This window comes from Populus alba, chromosome 11, assembly GCF_005239225.2.
Source record: "Populus alba chromosome 11, ASM523922v2, whole genome shotgun sequence".
Lineage (NCBI taxonomy): Eukaryota > Viridiplantae > Streptophyta > Magnoliopsida > Malpighiales > Salicaceae > Populus > Populus alba.
Window position 1 is genome coordinate 8064616 of NC_133294.1, and position 15277 is coordinate 8079892.

Sequence of the window (15277 nt, forward strand, 5' to 3'; positions counted from 1 at the left end):
ATATCTTAAATATATCCTAGATATTTATTAGTATTACCGTGTAGTTAATTTTTTCAATAATTTAGGCTGATGAAGGAAAAGAGAAGGGGAGAAATTAATGGCTGGAGAGATGACCAGCTTAAACTTGTCCAACCTATAATTAATTACCTGTTGCGATACTTACCAGTTGGTAACTTGTAATCAACCCTTGTCGCTTTGGAGTGATAGAAACGAAAAGGAATCAAATCAAGTGGCTATAAATCAAGTACGTTCCTCATAAAATGAAAACTTATTCAATCTTCTTCCCTACTCCTGCACCCAACATGTTCACGACGCTTCAGCCTCCGCATGGACTTCTTCAGTTTTGCCGAGTTATGGGGGTCGTGATCACTCTTTTCAGCTCTGCTACTTTCAGTTCAGCTATACCATATCAGTTACATCCAGACGAAGGTAAGAGAGTAAGCTTTGTTTTTATTGCAATAATGGAGTGTTGTAATAATCTGAGCTAATTAATTTCCACCACTTTCCATTCCATTGGTGTGCTAAGTCACATATCCACAGATTTGCTTACAACTACAACCTCATACTTTAAGACTAAGAAATTCATTAATATAAATTTATAGTTCATTAATTACTTTATTGGAGAATCATTTCTTCACTTTACACTGCAGCTATAGAAAAATAACTAATGGGGTAAGAACATAAAAGGAAATTCTGAAACAAAAGGGCCCGAATCCGTACATTCACTCTCAGCTGTGCATCCAACGGGAAGTAGCTCATGTGGGGATGATATTAAAGATGCATACATTATTTAATGTGTGTCAGATTTCTTTTTTCTACAAATTACAATAATTCTCGAGATATTTGGAACTACAAAGAGTATGAAAAGAAGTTTGAATATCTAATTAATAAAACCTTTTTTATACCAAAAAAATGCCCTTAATTGTTATTTTTAAAAGATATTTAAATCAAGAACTAAAAAAAAGACTTAGAGAAAAAGAATATAAGAAAATGGGTCATGATTTTTCAATATATGAATAATATTAATATTATTATTTAATTCAAGTTATTTTTATTTTTTTGAGTTTCCTTTTTAGTATTTTGTCCTCTAATTTTTAAAATTCCCTAACTATTGTTTTTTTAATGTATAGTAACTTCGCGGATCTTGGGTATAATAAGGAGTTTTGTTTTTCACTTCTGTATGATTTTTGTTATTTCATGATTATTGTAATTTTCTTCAATTCTATAAATGTTATCACATGGTCGATACAATAACAAGAAGGAAAACTAGTTATTTGTCTCTGGTATATCATTTGATAGCCTGTGTAAATACACACAATATGGCCATACCTTTTACAATTTTGATAGCCTGATAAAATTTTCCGTGGATGCATGATCCTTAAACTAGTGACGGCGTTAAAACAAATTGACAAGACACTGACACAGGGTGGGCAACCCTTGGAGTTGAGCGATGCTTGCACCCAAGATTCAGAAGCCAATAGCACCAGCGTATGCAATTGCACCCTCAACCTCAATAATGATAGTTATTGTCATATCACGTCATTGTAAGATTTTTTTTTTTTTGTCTTCTATATTTATTTGAATACTTCTTGTTAAAATGTTTTGTTATATTATACTTGTTGTTAACCCATTTTTAAATAGATTGGATACATTGCTCCTATGTTTAAATTAATTATCTGAAAATATCTCTAATCTTAAAGTTGTGTTTTGGAATTGGATGTAAATTAGCACAAGTAAATTTCTTAGTTTATTTTTCAATCATCTAAACATTTGTTTATGCACTCATGATGTTTTTTTCCATAACAGATCTCTCAAAACGCTCAATTTTCAAGGCAAGCTCCCGTCTGAAATGGTCAACCTCACGTATCTCAAATATCTGTAAGAATCTTTTCAGGATATATTTTATTTGTGTTTCTATGTGTATTATCAAAGTAGCATATTTATAAATGGGATATTTTTTATTGTAGAATCTCAAAGTAACTCTTAACAACTAATTTATAAATTGTGGAATGGAAATAGCTTAATACTAAAAAGAAGAAGAAGCTTATTTGGCGCAGCTAATTAAACCTAACAAATGAGAATAAAAAAATATATAATTTTTTAAAGTTGTGATCACACATAAACCTTAATTCATTTTTATTATTATTGAATGATTTCTTTCCAGTAATCTTAATAATCAAAAATCAATATTACATCTCTTAAAGCTATTTGGATACCAAGGAAAATAATTAAAGAGATATACATTAAATAGGTTAAACAATTTTAAATTAACTAGAAAAATATAGTAAATCTAGAACAATAATGCTTAGGTTTGATCCAGTAAAAATTTATTAGTAAAATTTTAACTTAATTTAATAATTAAATAAAAAATTATACTCGTTAGTATAATTCCTAGGGTGAACGTCTTGAGAATATTTTCTGCATGAGCATTCACTAATCTGCATACTTCAACTGCTTAAAGGTATTGAATGCACCTATATATGAAGTATTTGGTAATAATATGTGCATTCAAAATCTAACATGCACGATTTGCATCATAGACGCAACCTTAACAGAAACTAAAGTATCGTCTAATTCAAATTATGTTGTAGAAGAAACTTTATTTTCGACAAAGGTTTATACTCCAAAGAAATGTCTACTGGACGTTTTATAAAGTTGAACATGTTAGAGAATATATAATATAAATTATATCATATATAACATTACCTAACTGCTTGAACTATTGAGTTGGAATGGTTCTTTGATATGATATCAAAACCTTAATGACCAATCAGTCACGAGTTTGAATCTTACCGTCTCTATTTTTTTGAAAAAAATTAAGCGTAAGGTAATATTAATCTATGCAAGTTTCAAATCCAAAAGGTTTTCATTTAAGAAAATATGTTAGAGAATAATATAAATCATATACTGAAACCTTACCTAACAACTTAACCTACTGGGTTGAGAAGACTCTTTAACAGAATAAGTTAAATTCTCAAGTATTCATGCTAAATTATCTGTTACAGTGACCTAACTCGCAACTACATTTCTGGCAATATTCCTGAGGAATGGGCTTCAATGAAACATTTGACAAACCTGTAAGTTCATTCACCTCATCTTTGCTTACCAGTTCATACTCAAGGCAGAATTCACCATAACTAGATAACATTTTATGCATGCAGCTCACTTACATCCAATCGCTTGTCAGGAAATATTCCTGGGTACTTGGGAAGTTTTCGTAGCCTGACTTACTTGTATGTATTGAAGTCATAAATATATATATGTTCTGCCGATTTATCATTTGTTTTGTTTTCTGTTTCTGTTTTTGACAATGCTAGCTTACTAATTTCATTTTTGTCAATTAATAAAAAACAAATACATGAAGGTCCCTTGAAGCAAATCAGTTTTCTGGTACTATTCCTTCTCAGCTTGGTGATCTTGTCAACTTAACAGACCTGTAAGGCGTTTAACTGCTCATCATTATTAAACCAACGCAAGCTAGACATTTTAGTTGCGATCTTTGATGCTGTGCCATGAATTAATGGTTGCAGGATACTTTCCTCCAATCAGTTGGAGGGAACCTTGCCAAAGACTCTCGCTAAGCTAAACTTGACTAATTTGTAAGCAATCAATTCCTTTCTTCTTTAAACACAGTTTTTGATAATGCAATAGCATCTGGTTTCCTTAATTCGGTTTTGCAATGTGCAGTCGTGCAAGTGATAATAATCTTAGTGGCAGAATACCTGATTTCATTGGGAAGTACTGGAGTTATCTTGATAGACTGTGAGGATCTCTATCTGCATGAGATTTTCATTTCATTTCTCTGCTACATGTTGCACAATATTCTGATATTTTGTTTTTCCTCTTTGGACTAATTACGAAGTGAATTATACGCAAGTGGACTACAAGGGCCCATACCTAATGCCATTCTTTCTTTAGAGAAGCTGACAGATTTGTGAGTCAAGCTACTTCCTGAGAGGCACAGCAATAAATACAATAATTTTGGTGTTTCCTCTTTGAAGAAGACAGAAAGAATAAAGGGAACAATAACACATTCTTTTCTTTTCAATGTACTGCAGGAGGATCACTGATATGTCTGGACCGGAGTTTAATTTAACCAACATCCCCCCAAAAGTGAAAAGATTGTTCGTCAACTGTCCGTTAAATGTCTAAAATAAACTTGAGAATTAACATTTTCTATAGAGAACTAATTAAGCCTATCTTTAATTTCTTTGAAGGGTTTTGCGAAACATCAATTTAACTGGAGTGATCCCAACAGATGTGTGGACAATGGCTTCTCTGACAACGCTGTAAGTCTTAACACCTTCACTCATCACCTTATATGTGCTGTAATGTGATAGAAGTTAAAAACATGAATATATTTTAATAACACTGCAAAATTTGCCTCACTACCGGGTTATGATCTCCATGTACTGTATGGGAAGCAAAATTACTACGGGAATCCTCTCATAACTTGCTCAAAGGTAAGAAACAAGCAGAAATCTATTCGTCAGGATATGTTACTGATGGGTTTGAAATTCTAATACACTAACCATCTACTACGAGACATATGGCATTAATTCTCATAGCAGGAAGTTTGACAGAGCTCCGTATGACTATACTCTCTATCCTAACCAAATGCTCCTGGACTATAGCCAGCCACCATGACCAACAGTCCTGTGATCATTTTTTATTTACTACACTGAAAAGGGCTTAATTCATGAAACATGTTTCTCAGACCAACACTCGTACATAAATATATAGTTTGTAGAAGCACAATCCCGATTCCCTTTGCACCTCTTAAATCCCATTCTGTTTCTTCAAGAAACCACCATCAAAATTCTCAAAGGCGGTCTGTTGCATTTCATTGATCAGGTTACTCAGCCTACTGGAGATTAATTAGAATCAGGACCTATTTCAATCCAACCCTGGTTGCATGCATCGGCTAAAGTGCTACAAGTGACCTTAAGGGAATTCACTTAATTATCGCCCTCCCATTTCATCAAATTCTTTTCTTTTCTTTTTCTTTTCCTTTTCTTTTGATCTGGGACTACCATCTCCTCAAGTTCAGCCACTCTGTCACTCCTATCGAATTAAATTGAAAGAAATTGCTGAACAATTTTATCTTCTTGTATTACAAAGATTTTGAAAAAAAAATGGTGGTTTAGTGTTGGAAGCAAAATAGGTGTGATATAAGATCAACACAATAATGCAAAGTCAAAAAATCAAAAAAAAAAAAAAAAAAAGATTGAAAGGAAGAAATACTTTTGGTAAGTGTTTCTCTTTAAGCTCCTTCAGTTATTCTCTCTCTTTTGTACTTATAATAATGTTGAATTACAAATCTTTTTATATGCATAAAATCCTAAACAATCAAGAAATTAAACTAATGAAAGGAAATTCTAATTTGAACAAGAAATGTATTTTACTGACTGAACTGATTGAAAGATTCATTTGATCCAACTAGTCACTTTATTGCAATTGATCGACCTGTTCCTAACCGGTCAACCGGTTCAACTAATTTCCAGAAATCAGTTTACTTTCAATATCCCCTCTTAAACTTGATTTCTTCATAACTCCCAATACATCTCTCATCTTGATAAAAACATCATATTTGAGTGGCTTTATAAATATATCTGCAACTTAATCTTGTATCTTCACATACTTGACTTCAACTTCCTTGTTTGCAATGCAATCTTGTAGGTAATGAAATCATGTGTCAATATGCTTACTTTTATCATGAAATATTGGATTCTTTGCTAATGCAATGACTAATGAGTTACCCACATAAATTTCAGTAGGTTTCTTTTGTAGCACTCACAATTCCTTCAATAATATATTTAGCCATGTGGAATGACAAACATGTGATGTAGTAGCTACATATTTATCTTAACATGTTGACAAAGTGACTATAGATTGCTTCTTTGAACTCCATGTCAATATTGTATCTCCCATGTAGAAAAAAAAACTCATAGTGCTCTTTCTATATCTCCAGCTTAATCACTATCACTATAACCCCCAAGTTCAAAGCTATTAGAATAATCATAGAATAAGCCAAAATCAACAATACCTTTGATATACCGACGAATTCACTTCAAAGTTTTGAAGTGTGTTATAGTAATTGTCTTCATAAACCTTCCTACAAGTCCTACTCCAAAAAGAATATTTAGATGAGTGCATGTCTAATATCTTAAACTCCCAACTAGGTTTTTGAATGTTGTAGAGTTTATTGTCCCCTCTTCATCATTCTTTGACATCTTTACTCCACACTCAATTGGAGTATTCACTTTTGCACAATCCTCCATCTTGAACTTATTAAAAACCTCTCCTATAAACTTTTCTTGATTTACAAAGATTCCATCTTCTCCTTGTTTGAACTTAATCCCTAAGTAGTAAGACATGAGACCAATATCCGTCATCATTGGATTATTTCCTATAAAAATTAAGTCATCCACATACAAACATACAATAAGAGTATCACCACTCTCTTTGATCTTTATATAGATAGCATATTCATTGAGGCATTTAACAAATCTATTTTCTAAGAAATAGCCATCAAGACGGCTATACCAAGCCCTTGGAATTTGGTTCAATCCATACAATACTTTGTTCAACTTTAAAATCTTGTTTTGATGTCTCTTTACTTTATAACTCATAGATTGCTTAATGTAGGCCTTCTTCTCAAGAAAACCATTAAGGCTAATTTGACATCTATTTGATAGATTCTCCATTTATGTTAGGCATCAAAGACAATGATTAAGTGAATGGTCTCCAATCTAGTAACGAGCGCAAATACCTCATCATACTTAATCTCATGCTTTTGACTATAGCCTTTTGCTACTAACCTTGCCTTGTAACTCTCCATGTTTCCTTTAATATTCTTCTTTTCCTTGTAGATTCATTTGACACCTATTGGTTTTTTTTTTTCTATTTGGTTTAGGAACCAATCTACATGTGTCATTCTTCTCAATTAAAGCAATCTCCTCATCCATAGTAATTCTCCATTTTGTATCCTTTATTGCTTCTTCAAACACTATAGGATTAAATGTAGCATGGTGACAATTAGTTACCTCATATAAATCATGAAGGCTTCTCATCTTTCTTGGTGGACTTGGTAGAGTGCCACTATTTGAGTTTCCATTAGAAGAAGAAGAAGTTGAGCTCATTAGTATTTATAGAGGTGTGACTATATGTTCTTAATGATCTTCATATCTTTCCACCTATTCATAAAGAATCAATAAGAAGTCACATTTCTTACAATCACTTATCTTCCAATCTCATGTTAATTCTTTATTAAATTAAACATCTCTACTAATCACCATATTTTCTTCATTAGGGTTGTAAAGCTTGTATCCTTTGGACTTTTGATCATAACTTACAAACATCATCTTTTTGATCTTTTCATCTAGCTTTGTTCTTACTTGATCATCTACATGCACATAATCAATGCTCCCAAAAACTTTCAAAGTGAGAAACCCTTGGTTTTCCTCCACTTCATGCTTCTTATAGAGTTATGAAATTCTAGCCTTTAGTATGACAACTATTTGAAAAGAAGATAGCATAATCTACAACTTTGGCCTAAAACTCTTGGGCATCTTCTTAGTTTTAAGCATGCTTCTTGCCATATTGAGGACGCTTTTATTTGTTCTCTCTACCATGCTATTTTATTGTGGGGATCTAGTCATCATTATGAGTCTCTTTATACCATGATCTTCATAAAACTCTTTAAAATTATTAGAACAAAATTCACCCCTTATCCATCCTAAATGATTTTATAGAATAACTATTTTTTTTTCAACTCATGCCTTAAACTTCTTAAAACAACACATTAAACTTTTCTTTTAAGAAGTATACTCAAGTTTTTCTACTATAATCATCAATAAAAAGTAGAAAACATAGATGTTTGCCAAACAAACATGGTTTGATAAGACCACAAACATCGTCATGTATTTCTTGTAAGGGTTGACTTGCTCTTGATGTAGACTTTTTCAAAAAACTCTTACGAAATTATTTGCCCACCAAACATTCTTCACACAACTAATTTGGATGTATAATGGATGGTAAATCCTTCAACATCTTCTTTTGTGCCATCATCTTTAAGCTAACAAAGTTTACATGCCAAGTCTCATATGCCAAAGCTAAGTTTCATCCTTCACATGTGTATTTAGGCATTTAGGCATATCTTTCTCTATGTTTAGCAAGAATTTTTTTTTTTCAAGCTACCTTTGCAATCATAGCTCATTTAGTGTCAAGTAATGTCAAAATATGATCTTTCATCTTAATCTCATACCCCTTCTCCAACAATTAGCATAAGCTTAATATGTTGTTTTTCATTATTGGTATATGATACACATCACCAATAAATTGATAACTTCCATCTTTCAATTTAATCAAAATCATACATTTTCCTTTGATGACAACTTTTGAATGATCCGTAAAGGTGACATTGTCTGTAATTACTTCATCAAGCTCTATGAACTTGTTTTTGTCTTCACACATGTGGTTGCTAGCTCCATTTTCTAGATACCACCTGTTCTTTTTTTCTTGCATCTCTCATTATGCATTTATAGTAGAGTGGCTTCCGTCTCTTCTTCTATTATAAGATTTGCATTCTCCTCAACCCTCTTGGTTGGACTCTTGCAATCTCTAGCATAATGACCTTGCCTTTTAACAATTATAGTATTTAACTTTTGATTTGTCAAACTTGGATCTTGGATTGTCATTGTCAGTGTAATTGATTGATCGGATTGGTTCATGCAGTTGACCAATTGACCTGTTAAGGCTACCTCAGCCTTCTTTTCCAAATCCACCTCTTACTTATCTTCCTTTGCTTTGTCCATGTCCTCTACCCCCATGGAAATATCTAGAACAATCTTGCTTTGAAAAAAGTGTTTATGAACCCACATCCTTTTGAATCTCATTGACTCTTTCCTCATGGACTTGTAATTTTCCCATGAGACCTTGTATTGAGAGAACATCCATATTTTGTGATTCTTCTATCGCGATAACCATATAATGAAACTTTTTTTGTAGCAAGTATAGGATCTCCTCTACCATACATGTCTCTTATATCTTCTCTCCATATCTCTTCATTTGATTGTATATGACTAATACTCTTGCAAAGTATTCTAAAATATTCTCCGATTCAAGCATATATAACTTTTCAAAGTTACCATGTAGCTTTTGTAAATGTACCTTTCTCACATTATCAACTCCTTGATTTGATTCTTGCAAAAATTTTCATGCATGCTTGGTGGTGGTTTCATTAGCCAGTATCTTAAAAGTGGCATCATCCAGACATTGGTGGGTGATTATGAGTTCTTGTTAATTTTTGCTTTGTGTCTTTTACATGGCCTCCATTTAGGCTGAAGTCAATGTTGCTCCATCTATAGGCTTCTCAAATCTTTTTTCAATGTCTCCCATACATCTTGGGAACATAGCCAAGCTTGTACTTGAATACACAAGTTTCGTAGTTGTCTCTTGTCAACCTAAGACATTAAAGTGAGAAGTTTGAATTAATCATGTCTAATAATCAAACCTAATTAAGCTTTAATACCACTTGTTGTAAGTAAAATAGGTGTGGTATAAAATCAACATAATAATGCAAGGCCAACAACTCAATAACAAGAAGAAGATTGAGAGGAAGGAATACTTTTGTTAAGTGTTTCTTTTTAAGCTCCCTTAGTTAGTTTCTCTTTTTTTGTACTTATAATAATGCTAAATTACAAATCTTTTATATAGACATAAAGTCTTAAACAATCAAGGAATTAAGCTTATATAAGAAAATCTTAATCTGAACAGGAATTGTATTCTATTGACTAAACCGGTTACTCAGTCTCAACTGGTTGACTTGTTCCCAACTGGTCGACCGGTTCAACTAATTTTCATAGATCAATTTACTTTCAACATTTAGAATCTTATTTCTAAACTTTCTTCTTAACATTCTACACACTTTTACATCCTTGACATTTAACTTGATTTGTGCTTAACCATGAACCAAATGAAACGCAAGTAAAAATAATGCAGGTATTTGCATTTGGCTGAAGCTGCAGCTTGTCTATTGCAAAACTACTTACAAAGGTGCAAGGGATATTCTGAAAACTAAAGCTGGAAAATCTTTTACTGTAATCTTTTGCAGGGATTTAACTTTCAACAAGTTGGAAGGAGAAATTCCTCGAAATGCAAAAACACGTAAATTGATGTAAGTATTTAAATTTGAATATTTGAAATCTGAGCATGGATGGAGGAGTGAATTATGCTGAAAGAATCTATCTGGCTTTTGAAAACCAGGTTTTTGAGTGGAAACAAGCTGAATGGAAGTGTCCCAGACTCATTTCTCAAAACAGACAAAAATATGTATGTTTCTCAAATGTTTCAGTTCTTTCAGTTTGGATATTCTGTTCAACTTCTCTGCTCTCTTGTAAAGATATAACTGCTGATGATTGATCAACCATTAATATTTTTAAAGTGGTCTTCTGAGTGAATCTTGATAATCTAAGGCTACATTTATATTCATGCCATAGGCATTTTTATCTATCCCGGTAGCGCCTCAACGAAAGCCTAGTTTCTGAAAATATGTGGTTTTTTTTTAATCTTGCTTACCATTTCATTTGTTCCACTTATTTTTAATTTTGTTGAGGTTGATATTTATGATTCCCTTGGCTTCTTGCAGTGATGTTTCCTACAATAACTTTTCATGGCTGCCAAGCTGTCGAGATGCCAGGGGTATAAACACGTACAGGAGTTCACTCATCAAGAATAACTTGTAAGGCTCCTCTTATACACTCTGGAGAGAGCGATATTTTTGGTATTTCATGTTTTTGGAGATCCAATTTGGTAGTTGTCATACCAAGTCAATAATCATGTTCAAAGGAAAAAGAACCACAACTGATACAATGTAAAAGAGGTGTATTTATGCTTAGCAGAAATCTATGATGAAATGAGGTCCCTATGGATAACCTTAATTTGGAAATGGAGCTCTTGCAGGATAAAATTTCAAAATTCCCTTTTGGGATATTTTAAACGGATTTCTTAAATGCTTACAGGCAGGTAAATATCCCTTATAAAAACTCACCCCCGTAGACTAAAAACATCTTTGCTAATCATGTAAACCATGTCATGTTCATATATAGTTTTGAGGGGGGGAAAATACATTATATATCAGATGCTAAGCAGGATTTTAACTGAATATCTTTGGAGTTAAATCTGCAATTTATACTTATATCTTTAAACCCTAAGCAGGATTTTCTTTCTCAGCACAAACTTGGTATCCTAGGATCAGATATACCAGGCCATGTCCTTGTAGCTTTTAATATCAATAGAAATCATCAATTATATACGTTGTTGATTAATGCTGAATGAATGAATGAAGAACATAAGAATGTGACATGCTTTATTATTCATTTACCCCAAGATATAAGCACAAACACTCATGAAGAGGGAACAGCAATGCACCGATTTTCTCAATGAGCAAACATAAAATGAATATTTTACTTCAATAATATGATTTTTTTTTTTGGGGGGTGAAATAATGCTAATTCTTACTATAATGAACAGCATGGTTTCGATATCTGATTCTTATATTGCAGTTTGCAGAACCATTTGAAATTCTAACTATAATTTCCATGTCTTACAGAAGCGGACTTCTTCCATGCTCAGGCATACATAAGTGCCCCAAAAGTATGATATTCTTTTCCCTCCTTAAATAAGAAGTAACGAAGTTCTTTAAAATCAAAGCAAATCTGTTTCAAATTTATCAGAATACCGAAATCAGTGATCTACTATAATATCAGTGTCTGTGTATTTATTTGAGCTCGAGTACTAATTTCAACGTAGATTTTTTTGCCTAAATTATACGTTCTATTCTGCACACAGATCTATTAAGGATGTATTCATTCTCAGTTTTGTTGGACAAGTAAGGATTTATCTGTAACCAAAACATGGCCTCAAGCAGAACTTGGGCACCACACGTTTTCACCGACTCGAGTTGAACACTGTTGTGACAAGCACTTGGAAAAGTATTAGCCAATGACTAATCGATTTCAAGCTATATAGTAGAGTAATAGCTCTTGTTGTAGAGCAAACGGATCCAAAAATCTCAACACTTACACGCCCCTACAAAGGGAATATTTGCATCTGTACTAATTTGACGTATTGCAGGTTATCGTTCATTCCATGTAAACTGTGGTGGACCGGATATAACCAGTGGGAGTATCTTGTATAAAGGTGACGGAAACAGTGAAAATAATGCTGCTATGATGTATTACAATCAAGGATCAAACTGGGGATTCAGCAACACAGGAGATTTTATGGATGATAATGATGAAGGCCCCGGATATATACTTCATTCAAACTACTGGAATGAACCGTTGTTTTCTACAGCACGCAGAGCTGCCATCTCTCTCACTTATTATGGATATTGTCTAGAAAATGGGATGTACACTGTTAAACTCGACTTTGCTGAGATACAATTCACAGATGACGAATTGTACAAAAGAGTTGGAAAACGCTATTTTGACATTTATATTCAGGTAATTGAGATTAAATTATCCAAAAAGATTTTTTCTTTCTTTCCAAAAGATCCTTTTAACTTGGGATTTGTTTTGCAGGGGAAACTAGAGAAACCAGATTTTAATATTCAGAAGGCTGCCAATGGATCTAACAAAGCTTCTATAGTATTCAATGCCAGTGTGACAGACACTACCTTGGAGATCCGTTTATACTGGAATGGAAAAGGGACTACTTGCATTCCAAAAAGAGGAAATTACGGTCCTCTTATTTCTGCAATAACTGTATGCTCAGGCATGTTTTATATATATATTCCCAGCATTTCATTTGAAATTCACTGACTTTGCGATTTCATTCATATACAATGACCTTTATCAATTAAGTTAAAATGAAAACCGAGCAATGATATCATAGCTTTGTTGATCAAGTACTTAAGAATTCATATCTCATCACCCCTTAGACTTAGACTTGGTCATTTCCCCCACCGGTTACATAATTAACAAACAAATTCTTCCTTATGAACCTGGCTTTGATTTTCATCATAACTGTATGTAAGCTTCTACTCAGTTCATTATACTATCTAAGAAGCACTTTATGGTTTGTTGTTTTCAGGCCAGAGAACTTATTGTCCAGGTGAGAAGTAAACTGCTGCCCTACAGTGATTTATTGTCCCATTGGCTTTCTGTGTTTGTACGTGTAACTTTGTTTAATTTCAGAACCTGGAGAAGCAAGTAAAATACCTATCGTGGTTGGAGTTGTCACTTCAGCCTTACTCCTTGTTTTCTTGGTAATGGGTGTCATTTGTTGGAAATTCTATTTTAGAGACAAGTTCATGAGAGAACGAGGTACATTGAAATCAATCATCTGCGTGCATAAGCCTTTTCCTTAATTAGTTAATTAGCAGCTTTTACACACGCAAACATCTAGAATATAACACATCCGCGCATTGATGATGTTGAAGCATTTCCCTTGTGTCACCAACAATTATGTGCAGATCTCAAGGGGCTAGATCTGAAAACGGGTTCCTTCACTTTGAGGCAGCTGAGAGCTGCCACTAACAATTTTGATTCTGCTGACAAAATTGGAGAAGGTGGATTTGGCTCCGTATACAAGGTCTGTCACTCTAATATTCTCTTGCATATTATCCCAGTTGATCATGGGACCCTTTGTTTGATCATGCAAATTGTCTACGATAAATTCAATGCAGGGTAAATTGTCAGATGGAACTCTCATTGCTGTTAAGCAGCTATCTCCTAAATCCAGGCAAGGAAACCGAGAATTTGTGAATGAAATAGGCATGATATCTGGTTTACAGCATCCCAATCTTGTAAAGCTTTATGGATGCTGTATTGAAGGAGATCAGTTGCTTCTGGTGTACGAATACATGGAAAACAACTCCCTCGCCAAAGCACTTTTTGGTAACCATAATGGCATCTGATTACTTTCCAGTAAAATCTTCTTCTTTTTTCAATAATAACATCGACTAGCAAAGTTGAAGTCATTTTATTTAGTGAACCTCCTTTACTGGATTAGCTACAGGTTCAGAAACAAGTTTTCTGATGCTGGATTGGCCAACAAGATATAAGATATGTGTTGGAATAGCCAGAGGTTTAGCATTTCTCCATGAAGAATCTGCAATCAGGATTGTTCACAGAGACATCAAAGGTACAAATGTATTACTGGACAAAGATCTAAGTGCCAAGATATCAGACTTTGGACTAGCTAAGCTCAATGAAGAGGAGAACACTCACATCAGCACTCGTGTTGCTGGAACCATGTAAGTTTAAATCAGACTTAATTTGCAGCTTCCTTTATTCAGTGATCGCAATATACTCCGTTAGAGTCACTAATCTGGCATGGTTCTGATTTCAGAGGATATATGGCTCCAGAATATGCGCTGTGGGGTTATTTAACAGACAAAGCAGATGTTTATAGTTTTGGAGTTGTTGCTTTAGAAATTGTCAGTGGAAGAAGCAATTCGAGCTACAGGACAACAAAAGAATTCGTATGTCTTCTTGACTGGGTAAGTTACAAGTCTGTTCTTGTTGGTATCTTGAATCCATGATGCATTAGGCACTACTCCTCTCTGCAAATACTTTACTTTTTGCTTTCACAGGCCCATGTACTTCAAAAAAAGGGAAATTTAATGGAGATAGTGGACCCAAAGCTGCAGTCTGAATTCAACAAGGAAGAGGCTGAGAGGATGATCAAATTGGCTCTCTTATGCTCCAATGCATCTCCATCTCTAAGGCCTGCAATGTCAGAAGTGGTGAGCATGCTTGAAGGACAGACCAGCATCCAGGAGATGATCTCAGATCCTAGCATTTATGGTGATGATTTACACTCCAAACATCTCAAAGGCCACTATCAGCAGGTCATGGACCAGAGTTTAAACAGCACACAAGACCTCTTTCCTCGATCTGATAAATCGTGGATTGGAAATTCCTCTACATCTGCCCATGATCTCTACCCCATCAATCCCGAGTCCATAAATTTAAACATCAGTGAAACCTCGTCTTTAATTGAATAAAGCCAAAGACATGCTTGGAGCTTCGTTTGTAATCATATAATGATGATGGTGAGGATCAATATTTAGACGTCTACACAACGTCTTGTTGCTAACCATCCATCTTGGTACGCTTATGAATTTATAATTCTATATATGTAAACGGTCTATGGAAGCTATCTCCGTGGTTGTGAGAATTCAAAGCCCCAGACACTATTCGTGGCCACTGATTATTACTCCCAATTTATGGGGATGGATATTATGAATATTTTTAATAAACTTTAAATT

The 15277-nt window shown here is 33.8% G+C and overlaps 2 protein-coding genes and 1 long non-coding RNA gene across 3 annotated transcripts; all 3 read left to right on the forward strand.

Moving 5' to 3' along the window:
• Nucleotides 1-279: 279 nt before the first annotated feature.
• LOC118037049 (uncharacterized) lies at nt 280-4617 on the forward strand. Its single transcript, XM_035042935.2, has 10 exons — nt 280-429; nt 1388-1544; nt 1807-1878; nt 3006-3077; nt 3162-3233; nt 3365-3436; nt 3531-3599; nt 3688-3762; nt 3863-3934; nt 4218-4617. The coding sequence occupies exons 1-10, from the start codon at nt 303-305 to the stop codon at nt 4291-4293; spliced, it is 864 nt and encodes a 287-aa protein (XP_034898826.1). The 5' UTR covers nt 280-302; the 3' UTR covers nt 4294-4617.
• A 5649-nt stretch (nt 4618-10266) lies between these two features.
• LOC118037053 (uncharacterized) lies at nt 10267-11959 on the forward strand. The gene is made up of 3 exons (XR_004685527.2): nt 10267-10332; nt 10649-10741; nt 11612-11959. It is a non-coding gene; the product is annotated as an uncharacterized lncRNA (long non-coding RNA).
• Nucleotides 11960-12128: 169 nt separating this feature from the next.
• On the forward strand, nt 12129-15085 carry LOC118037054 (probable LRR receptor-like serine/threonine-protein kinase At1g29720; the record flags this gene model as incomplete). Its single annotated transcript, XM_035042938.2, has 9 exons — nt 12129-12506; nt 12585-12777; nt 13096-13116; nt 13200-13328; nt 13478-13596; nt 13691-13901; nt 14017-14260; nt 14356-14506; nt 14600-15085. Coding segments are annotated over 9 exons (1860 nt in total), but the record flags the coding sequence as incomplete, so codon positions are not given.
• Nucleotides 15086-15277: the final 192 nt, after the last annotated feature.